The sequence below is a fragment of the Nicotiana tomentosiformis genome, chromosome 4 (assembly GCF_000390325.3).
Source record: "Nicotiana tomentosiformis chromosome 4, ASM39032v3, whole genome shotgun sequence".
NCBI lineage: Eukaryota > Viridiplantae > Streptophyta > Magnoliopsida > Solanales > Solanaceae > Nicotiana > Nicotiana tomentosiformis.
The window spans coordinates 41694621-41706610 of NC_090815.1; the positions used below are offsets into that span (position 1 = coordinate 41694621).

At 43.3% G+C, this 11990-nt stretch overlaps 1 protein-coding gene across 1 annotated transcript; it reads right to left on the minus strand.

Annotated features, from left to right (window-relative positions):
- Nucleotides 1-10162: 10162 nt before the first annotated feature.
- LOC138909564 (uncharacterized) lies at nucleotides 10163-11452 on the minus strand. Its single transcript, XM_070200769.1, has 2 exons — nucleotides 11167-11452; nucleotides 10163-10440 (listed from the first exon to the last, which is right to left on the minus strand). Exons 1-2 carry the CDS (start codon nucleotides 11450-11452, stop codon nucleotides 10163-10165), a joined length of 564 nt encoding a protein of 187 aa, XP_070056870.1.
- Nucleotides 11453-11990: the final 538 nt, after the last annotated feature.

Below are 11990 nucleotides of genomic sequence, written 5' to 3' on the forward strand. Positions count from 1 at the left end.
TAATAAAATACTATGTTCTTAATCAAAAGTCAACTCTAAAGTTGGCCCCCGGGTCCACATCCGGTAATCCAATAAAAGTTAAAAAACACACTAAATTTAACCACGAGCCTATTCAACCATGAGTCCAACCATACTAAATGTACCAAAATCCAACACTAAATTGTCACTCAAATACCCAAACTCTAAATCCCTAGCCTCAAACTCCCAAAATTACACCTCAAAAATACACCAACTAGGTGGGAAATTCAATGGGGATACATAGTTATTGAATAAAAATAAAAACAATTGAGATACCTCAAGAATCCCTTCGAAATCTCTCTCCAAAATTGCCTAAGCCAAGCTTGAAATGTCCAAAATGATGAAAATCACGGAACCCTCAATTTTAATGCACTGCCTAGCCTTTTCTCTTATGCGGATCACTTAACCGCATAATGTGGTTCCACTTTTTCATAATTTCCTCTGCTTCTGCAAACATGCCTCACAAGCCCTATTTCGCTTCTGCGATGATTCCTCCGCATTTGCACTCTCGCAGGTGCAGAAATTCTATCGCACCTGCGCTCACGCATGTGCGGAAATACCCTCGCACATGCGACCACTACACTCCCTTTCCTAGGCCACTTATGCACTCCCCTTCTTCCTTCTGCGAGCTCGCACATGCGAATCAAAAGTCCGCATGTGCGATTGCACCAGAGCTGGTGCTCCGAAAATCTTTCAAATCCCAAACTCGATTGGTTAACCATCCAAAACCAACCCGAGGCTCCCGAGACCTAAACCAAATATACCAACAAGTCCTAAAATATGATACAAACTTAGTCGAGCCTTCTACATTTGATGCCAAAACTTATCAAATCACGTCCGATTGACCTCATATTTTGCATACGAGTCACAAATGACACCACAGACCTACTCTAACTCCCGGAACCCCAATCCGAGTCCGTTAACCACAAAGTCCACTCTCTGTCAAACTTATAAATTTCTAACTTTCGCCATTTAAAGCTTAATTCAAATACAGACCTCCAAATCACTATCCGGATACACTCCTAAGTCCAAAATCACTCAACGGAGCTAACTAAACCATCAAAAATCAAATTCAGAGCCATTTACACACAAGTCAACATCCGGTCAAACTTTTCAACTTAAGCTTCTAACCTTGAGACTAAGTGTCTCAACTCATTCCGAAACCTCTTCGCACTAGAACCAACTACCCCGGCAAGTCACATAACAACTATTAAGCATAAAATGAGCATTAAATGGGGAATGGGGCTACAACTCTCAAAACGATCGGCGGGGTCATTACATCCTCCCTCTTTTAAACAAACGTTCATCCTCAAACCGGTCTAGAAACATACCTAGAGTCTCAAATAGGCGTAAATATCTGCTCCGCATCTCCCGCATGGTCTCCCAAGTAGCCTCCTCATCTGGCTGACCTCTACACTACCTCATCTCAGAAGCTATTTGTTTTGACCTCAACTTTTGAACCTGCCAATCCAAAATGGCCAGCGGCTCCACATCATAAGTCAAATCACCATCCAACTAAATAATGCTGAAATCCAGAACATGAGACGAATCACCGACATACTTTTAGACCATAGAAACATGAAATACTTGACGAACACTCGACAAACTACGCGGCAAGGCAAGCTTGTAAGACACCTCCCCAATCCTCCAACGCACCTCAAATGGCCTAATATACCGAGGGCTTAACATGCCCTTCTTCCCGAACCTCATAACACCCTTCATGGGTGAAACCTTGAGCAGTACCTTCTTCCTAACCATGTAAGTAACATCACAAACCTTCCGATTGTTGTACCTCTTCTTTCTAGACTGCGACGTGCGAAGCTGATCCTAAATAAATTTAATCTTGTCCAAAGCATCCTGAACCAAGTTAGTACCTAATAGCATAGCCTTACCTGGCTCAAACCAACCCAGCGGTGACCGACACCATCTCCCATATAAAGCCTCCTACAGAGCCATTTGAATACTTGACTGGTATCTTTTGTTGTAGGCAAACTCCGCGAGCGGTAGGAACTGATCCCAAGAACCTCCAAAATCTATGACACAAGCACGTAGCATATCATCCAATATCTTAATAGAGCGCTCGGACGGCGCATCCGTCTGAGGGTGAAATATTGTTGTCAACTAAACCTGTGTGCCCAATCTCGCTGCACGGTTCTCCAAAGGTGCGATATAAATTGTGTGGCCCGATCTGAAATGATGGATACCGGCACACCATGAAGGCGAGCAATCGTGTGGATGTAAATCTCTGCCAACTGCTCTGAAGAATAAGTAGTCCTAACTAGAATGAAGTGCGCGGAGTTGATCAACTAATCCACAATCACCCAAATAGCATCATACTTCCTCAAAGTTCGTGGGAGTCCAACTACAAAATCCATGGTGATACGCTCCCATTTCCACTCCGAAATCTCAAGCCTCTAGAAAAATTTGCCCAGTCTATGATGATCGCACTTCACCTACCAATAATTTAGGCACCGAGCTACAAACCCCACTATATCCTTCTTCATCCTCCTCTACCAGTAGTGCTGCCTCAAGTCCTGGTACATCTTTGCGGCACCCGGATGAATGGAATACCGCAAACTGTGGCCCTCCTCATGAATCAACTCATGTAGCCCATCGACATTGGGCACACAAATCCGACCCTGTCTTTGCGGCACCCAGATGAATGGAATACCGCAAACTGTGGGCCTCCTCAAGAATCAAATCATGTAGCCCATCGACATTAGGCACACAAATCCAATCTAAAATGATAGATATCGGCACACCGTAAAGTCGAGCAATCTCGCAGATGTAAATCTCTGCCAACCGCTCTGAAGAATAAGTAGTCCTAACTAGAATGACGTGCGCGGAGTTGGTCAACTAATCCACAATCACCCAAATAGCATCAAACTTCCTCAAAGTCCATGGTAGTCCAACTACAAAATCCATGGTAATACGCTCCCATTTCCACTCCGAAATCTCAAGCCTCTAGAAAACTCCGCCCAGTCTATGATGATCCCACTTCACCTGCCGACAATTTAGGCACCGAGCTACAAACCCCACTATATCCTTCTTTATCCTCCTCTACCAATAGTGCTGCCTCAAGTCTTGGTACATCTTTGCGGCACCTAGATGAATGGAATACCGCAAACTGTGGCCCTCCTCAAGAATCAACTCATGTAGCCCATCGACATTGGGCACACAAATCCGACCCTTCATCCGCAACACCCCATCAACCCCAATAGTAACATCCTTGGCATCACCGTTCTGAACTGTGTCATTAAGGACAAGCAAATGGGGATCATTATACTGGCTCTCTGTGATGCGATCATACAAGGAAGACCGAGAAACCACACAAGCTAGAACCCGACCAGGCTCCGAAACATCTTATCTCATGAATTGGTTGGCCAAGGCTACCCGTACTAACCGCCTTTATACTCAAGGCATCGACCACCTCATTGGACTTCTCGGGATGATACAAAATAGTAATATCATAGTCCTTTAGCAGCTCAAACCATCTTTGCTGCCTCAAGTTTAGATCCTTTTATTTGAACAAGTGTTGGAGACTCCGATGATTTGTAAATACCTCACAAGACACACTGTAGAGATAATGCCTCCAAATATTCAATGCATGAACGATGTCAGCCAACTCCATATCGTGAATGGGGTAGTTCTTCTCTTCAGGCTCCAACTAATGAAAAGCATAAACAACTACTCTACCCCTACATGAAGACATATCCAATACCAATCTGAGAAGCATAACAATACACTGTATAAGAGCCTGACGCTAAAGGCAAAACTAGAATTGGAGCTTCTAAAAGATGTCCTCACACTCATCTAACCACCTGAAAGGAGATCCATTCTGGGTCAATTTGGCAAAGGGCGATGCAATAGATGAGAAGCCATCCATGAAACGATAATAATAACCGGCCAAGCCGAGAAAGCTCCGAATCTATGTGGCTGAGGATAGTCTGGGCCAACTCTGAACCACCTCTATCTTCATTGGATCCACCTTAATCCCTTGACTGGACGCCATGTGCCCTAAGAACGCCACTGAAATAAGTCAAAACTCACACTTGGAGAATTTGCATAAATCTTCTCCTCCCTCAGCCGTTGCAGTACAATCTTCAAATGTCGAGCATGCTCCTCCTCGCTACGTGAGTACACAGGATATCATCAATGAATACTATGACAAACGAGTCGAGATATGGCTAAAATATACTATTCAACAGATGCATGAATGCGGATGGGGCGTTGGTCAGCCCAAAAAACATCACAAGGAACTCATATTGACCACAACGGGTCCTAAATGTTGTCTTTAGAATATCCGTGTCCCGAATCTTCAACTGCTGATACCCATACCTTAAATCAATCTTAGAGAACACCCTCACTCCTTGAAGCTGGTCAAATAGATCATCAATGCTCGGCAAAGGATACTTGTTCTTGATTGTAACTTTGATCAACTGCCAATAGTCAATGCACATCCCAATAGTACCATCCTTATTTTTCCCAAACAGAACCGGTGCACTCCAACATGACACTAGGCCTAATAAATCCCTTATCAAGAAGTTCTTGAAGCTACTCTTTCAATCCCTTCAATTCAGCTAGTGCCATATGATACAGAGGAATAGAAATGGGCTGAGTGCCCAATACTAAGTCAATATCTCCGTCGGGCGTAGGGAAAACGTCCAGAAATTCTCGCACCACCGGAACAGAATCTATAGTAGGAGTATTAGCATTAACATCCCTCACAAACTCCAAATACGACAGACACTCAATCCTTGGCAACCCTGGCATCGCCGTTGTCATGGTATTAGCGTGATAATATAAAAAAGCATGACATGGATACAGCTAATCCATACCCAATATCACGTCGAAATCGACCATACTAAGCAATAAGAGATCAACTCTAGTCTCCAATCCCCCAATAGTCCCTACACACGACCGATATGCACGGTCCACAACAATAGTATCGCCCACCGGCGTAGAGACATGAACAAATGAAACTAAGGACTCACAGGGCATATCCAAATAACGAGCGAAATACGATGATACATATGAATAAGTGGAACCACGATCAAATAATATAGAAGCATCCTTGTGGCATACTAAGACCATACTTGTGATCACTATGTCTGAAGCAACAATATCTGGTATAGTAGGAATAGCATAGAATCGGGCTTGAGTGCCACATGATCGACCTCCCCCTCTAGGGTGACCTTTAGCTGCCTGGGCCCTACCCCGAGCTAGTTGGGCTAGTGGTGCAGTAACTTGTTCTCAAGTCATGGCATGACTCCTCTGTTGACTGGACCTCCCGTAAGGAGGGGATAGAACTTCTTCACATGACCCAACTCTCCACACTTGAAACATCCCCTCTCGAAAAATGGTGGCAAATGCTAAGGTGGACCACATGAACCAAAATAACTACTAGAGGAACCTGGTGCAAATGAACCCTGAACTGAAGGTTCTCGAGATGAACTCTAAACTAGGAGAGCACTGAGTGATGACTGACCCGATCTAGCACAGAACGAACCATGGCTAGATGATGCACCATGATGAACTGGATGGGACATCTGAGCGGACCTATAAGGATGTCCCCTACTGTGGTAAGACTGTCCCCCAGAAGGAACACCACTGAAACCACCCGAACTATGAGGCCTCTTGGCCTACCTCTCCTCACACCATCTCTAGCCTCCGAGCAATATCAATCACCTCGTCGAACGAAGCACTTGATACACTCTCCCGAGTCATAAACATGGTACTAATACTAGAGGTCATCAATAAACATCATAATCCTCGCCCTCACAGAGGAAACCAACCAAACTGCATGACGAGACTGTCACGCCCCGAACCTAGGAGCGAGACAAGAACCCGGTGCCCCACCTAACCTGGCGTACCAAATTGTGACTAAGGGACTCTGAACATATAATGTCATACTTTGGCCATGGGGCCACCTTGCAAGACAATTTGCGAAGCAAAATGTAAAACTGAATGGAAACTAGCGCTAACTAAACATCAATATAAGGCTAGGCCGAAAAGGCCGTCATAGCTACTATAGTTGACAAACCACCAAATTATACATACCAGGCCTACAAACCCAACATACTGTACTAACCAACAGGATATGTCTTCAAGCCTCTACTGATAGAAATATTGTGATCGGAATAGGGCCCCGACCTACCCATAACATATATACAGATATACATAAGATGTACACAAAACTCTAGACCTGGCAACTCCGAAAGACGTGGATCTTACCGATCAGGCTGAACTCGGGAAACACCTACTGAGGAGGTCTACCCGTCTATCTGTCTGAACCTGCACGCATGAAATGCAGCGCCCCCAGAAAAGGGACGTCAGTACGAAATAATGTACCGAGTATGTAAGGCAATAAAATAACTGAAATCTAAAACTGAACTGATAATATGATAACTGAAATTAACTGGGAGTCAAAGATGGTCTGGAGATATACTTACCTGCTGATAGTGACTAAACTCCTTCAATATAGTAAGTAAAATAAATGTCCGGCCCTATAAGGCTCGGTACGTGTAACTGCTCGGCCGTAGTAGGCTCGCTCATAGGCGCTCGGCCATACTGGGCTCTTGTACCTCGGCCATCCTGGGCTCGCTCATAGGCGCTCGGCCACAGTAGGCTCGGTATATATAACTTACCATCTGATCAGAGGTTGCCCAATAGGGGCCTACCCACCGATTATAGCTCGATGGTGGTGAAAATAGTGTAATACTGTATATATATATAGACCCTCTGCTCTCTTGACTGAATAAAGACAAAACTAAACTGAATATGAAGTCTCGATAAGGAATAATATTGTAACTTATGAGACTAGAATAATGTGAATAAATTCATGAATACGAACTTCTCTTTATGTCTCATTATTAACACATGTAGCTACGAGATCATGCCAAAATGAAGGAAGGGCTTAGCCTTAACATACCTTATCACAATCTTTCCAATTACCAAGTTGAACTCACCTCTTTGCACCTTAATCTACAAGAATGATAATAATACTATCGTTAAGTTACGAAAGGTACAACTATCGCACAACGAACGACAAACTTATTTTGTATTAAAACGGGCAGCATCTCCCCTATAATCCTTACTTCCTCCAAATTCAAGATAACACCAACAATACAAGAACAGAACAATAACAGCATATATACATCATTTTCCAGCCCTATATACACCATCAAATACTACAAAACAGCCCAACACACCCCAATCTCTTCATACACAAAACGGCCACCGTAGTAGTGTCAAACGACCCGAAAATGTTATGACGAACGACCAGCCAACCACCCTACATTTCTATGGTGTTTCTACACCCCCTTCCTCCTCCAAAACACCACAAAATAGTAGTAAAATACGCAGCCCAACAGCAACACAAAACAGTCCACAAAACAGTTCGCTACAAGTGAATAACTCGAACTCACGGCTTCCGATCACCGTCCCGTGAGTTCTTACAAGTATAGAACGACTTACCATGAATTTACAGCAGAAAAAATGGATTAAAGAGATCAGTAAACTCACCTTATTTATTGGATAACTCAGCTGCTATCTTGGTTCTTCAAACTCTAGGTTTTACCTCCAATTAGAACTTGAAAGGGAGAGAAAATCAATTAGGGTTTGTGGGAAATATTTGGGAGGATTCTTTGCAGAGCTTACGTCTGGTTATTATGCTCTATTTTAAGTCTAATATATGAAGAAAATAGGCCTTTAAAAGGCCTCTTTGGACGACCCAAAATGGCCCATTTTTGGGCTTTCATTTAAGCAAGTAGGTGACACACCTACTTGTCACCTAGCAACTTGCACAGTCTCTCAAAAATGCATATATATCTCTACGCCCATGTCGTATTGACAAACGGTTCAATGAGTTAGAAACTAGTCTCATATATCTTCAATTTTATGGGTGGAACACCCTATAACTCTAAGTATATTGGGATAAAATCACAGTTACATTTGACCCAAAGTTTCAGTAAAACTTATGAACGTAACTTGTAATGACTTTCATCGACTTTTGTTCCACAACTCGCTTGACTTCAAAACATAACACACGACTATCACACAACTAACATAACTCATAACATAACCTCTTTATCATGTTAATCACCCTAGTCTCACCCCAAAAGTACATGTTATAACATTCCCAACTTGTCAACTTTTGACGAAATATGATTTTCTTCAATTCCTTTAGTTTCTGAACATTCCAACCCTCTTTGTACTTGTTGTTCATGATCTTCAACATTTGCAACCTCCGAGGTAACATGATAACTTACTTTATATACTTCCAAAGATGATCTCATTTTTTGTCTTACATTAGTTTGCTTACGATACACTTTTACGTATGAAAATATAGGGTGTAACATCATTCCCCCCTTGTGCAGTATCGCAAAAATGCCCATATCTCTCTACTCTGATGTCGTATTGACAAACGGTTTAATGCATTGGAAAATAGACTCATAGATCTTTAATTTGATGGGTGGAACACCACATAAATCTAAGTACATTGGGAGAAAATTGTAGTTACATTTGACCCAAAGTTTCAGTAAAACTTATGAATGTAACTTGTGATGACTTTCATCGACTTTTGTTCCACAACTCGCTTGACTTCAAAACATAACACACGGATGTCATACGACTAATGTAAATCATAACATAATCTCCTTATCATGTTAATCACCCTAGTCTCACCCCAAAGGTAAATGTTATAACATTCCCAACTTGTCGACTTTCGACGAAACATTGTTTTATTTAATTGCTTTAGCTTCTGAACTGTCCAACCCTCTTTGTACTTGTTGTTCATGATCTTCAATATTTGTAACCTCGGAGGTAGCATGATTAACGTACTTTATATGCTTTTAAATATTATCTCATTTTTGGTCCTACATTAGTTTGCTTACGACGCATTTTTACGTACGAAAATATAGGGTGTAACAGAGACAACTCTAAAAACCATCTCATACTAGGTCACAGACATACCATCCTGACATAGCTACTCAAACTACCTGTGTAGCTACTCCCTACGGTCTATGGCAAAAACTTCTCCAAGAAGAGAACGAAGAACTCATGCCATGTAAGTGGTGCTGCACCAACTATCCTACGCCTCTCATAGGTCTCCCACCATCTGAACGCAACCCCAGTAAACTAAAGGGTAGTGAACGAGACCCTGCTGGTCTCTAGAATACCCATTGTGCGAAGAATTTGCTGGAACCTATCAAAGAAGTCCTGAGCATCCTCTGACTCAACCCAACTGAATGGTGGAGGCTAGATCCTCCCAAATCTATCTTGTATGCTCTACTCAAAATGAGTCATAACAGGACCTACCTGGGCCTAAGAAACTACAACTGTATGGGCTAGTAGTATCCCCAGTGTCTGAATTGCCTGCACCACATGCTCTGGAGTACAGGCGGTAAGAGTCTAAGTACCTCCCCCATCCTGAGAAGTGGTTGTCACAGTCTGAATAGAAACCGCCTGAGCAAGGCTAGTGCACACAATCAAAATCTGATTTGGAAAAGCTAGTGCTTGAGCTGGCCCTACTAGTTCATCCACATCTGGAACCTACTTCTGAACTAGAGAAACTAGTGTATCTGCAGGCGCGACTCTAGCTGCTATACGAGCTGCACCTCTGCCCCTAACGCGAACCCTACCGCGACCCCAACCTCTCGTGGCCCTAGCTTATTTGGGTCTATCTTAAATCCCTCACTCAACACCACATGACCCAAAAATGCCACCAAATCAAGCCAAATTTAGACTTCAATAACTTTGCATACAACTTCTTCTTTCTCAAGGTCTAGAGCACCATCCTCAGGTGCTTCTCATGATCTTCCCGGCAACGGGAGTACACCAAGGCGTTGTCAATAAACAAAATGACGAATGTGTCGAGATATGGATGGAATACACTGTTCATCAGGTGTATAAATGATGATGGGTGTTGGTCAGCCCAAATGACATCATAAGGAACTCGTAGTGACCATACTGAGTCTTAAAGGTAGTCTTCAGAATATCCGGATCGCAAATCTTTAGTTGATGATAACCTGACCGCAAATCAATCTTTGAGAACACTCGGGAACCCTGTAACTGATCAAATAAGTCATCAATGCATAGAAATGGATAGTTGTTTATCACTGTAATCTTCTTCAACTATCGATAATCAATACACATGCGCATAAAACTCTTGCAACTGCTCCTTTAAATCCTTCAACTCCGATGGGGCCATATGATATGGTGGAATAGAAATGGGCTGAGTGCCCGTCAACAAGTCAATACCAAAATCGATATCCCTATCGGGCGGCATGCTCAGGAGATCCACTGGATATACATCAGGGAAGTCTCTCACTACTAGAACTGACTCAATGGTAGGAGTATCAACACTGACATCTTTCACAAAGGCTGGGTAAGCATTACTCCCCTTCTCAACCATCCGCCGAGCTTTTAAAAATAATACAATTCAGCTAGGAATGTAATCCAATGCACCCCTCCACTATAACTATGGCAAACATGGCATTGCCAGCGTCATAGTCTTCGCGTGGCAATTTAGAATAGCATGATAGGGAGACAACTAGTTCATGTGCAAGATAACATCAAAGACTACCATACTAAGTAACAATAGATCAACTCTGGTCTCACAACCACGAATAACTACTAAACATGACTGATACACATAGTCCGCAACAATAGAATCTCCCACAGGCGTGCACACATAAACCTGACAACTTAAAGAATCACGAGATATATCCAAATTTGGAGCAAAGTAAGATGACACATATGAATAAGTGGAGCCCGGATCAAATAATTCTATTGCATCACTATGGCAAACCGGAACCAAATATGTAATGCGTGCGTCTGAAGTACTTACCTCTGTCCTATCTGGAAAAGCATAAAATTTAGCCTGGCCTCCCCCTCTAGGGCGACCTCTACCCGCCCATCCCCCACCCCTATATGGTTGTGTGGGTAGAGCGGCAACTGGGGCAGGAACCATGCCCTGAGAAGTTTGTGGACCTGACTAAATCTGTTGAGCCTGAAAAGTCTGTTGAGGTGCACCCCTCTTGAGTCTGGGGTAGTCGCTAACTATGTGATGGGTATTACCAAACTCAAAGCAAGCTCTCGGTGGGCATGGCTGTTGGGACTAGCTCAGGCCTGGTCCGCTGAAGGCACCTCGTATAGGAGATGCACTAGAATGTGGTTGGGCAAAGTGTGCAACCTGAGCTCTCGGAATAACTAGAGCACCACTAGAAGCTTGATGTACTGAGTGAATTGGATGGCTCACATAGCCTCTACCATGATGGATTATAGCTGCAGCGTGACCACCACTAAATCCTCCCGTGCCTCGACGCCTCTTAGCCTCCATGTCCTCTCTTTCAGGGCCCTGCATACCCTCCAACCTCCATGAAATCTCTAGCACATGTTGGTATGGGGTATTTGTCACCAAATCTCGAGCCATGGAGAATCTAATACCATAGTTGAGCCTCTTGGTAAATCGACAAAATTACTCTCTACCTGTAGAAATTAAGGCAAGTGAATGTCTAGAAAAATTAATGATATCGGATAGCATACTCAGACACTGTCATAGTACCCTGGTGCAACTCTTCAAACTTCGCGCGCCATGCATCCATAAGGGTTTGGGGAACAAACTCTCTCAACAATAACTCTAAAAACCGAGTGTATATAAATGAAGCTGCATCAGCTGGGCTACCCTTCTCGTAAACCAACAACCGCTGATACGTTGCTCCTGATAGTTGGAATGTAATAAAAGCAACCCCACTCTTCTCCACAATACCCGTGGTGCGGAGAATACAATGGCACTCCTATAGAAAATCATGTGCATCCTCTGAAGCTAAACCACTGAAAGAGGCGGGTGATACTTCTTGAACCTCTCAAGTCTAAGCTACTCCTCATCAGATGTTGCTTCCCTAACCGTGGGGTGCACCGCAACAACAGGTTGTACTACGATAATCTATGGTACCTGATCAACATGACCC

Excerpts from the sequence above, each read along its gene's own strand:
- LOC138909564 (XM_070200769.1), bottom strand. The coding sequence starts at position 11,452 with ATGGCTCGAGATTTGGTGACAAATACCCCATACCAACATGTGCTAGAG. Across the intron at positions 10,441-11,166 it reads TAGTGCATCTCCTATACGAG|CTCGGCGGATGGTTGAGAAG; the intron begins GTGCCTTCAGCG and ends TATTTTTAAAAG.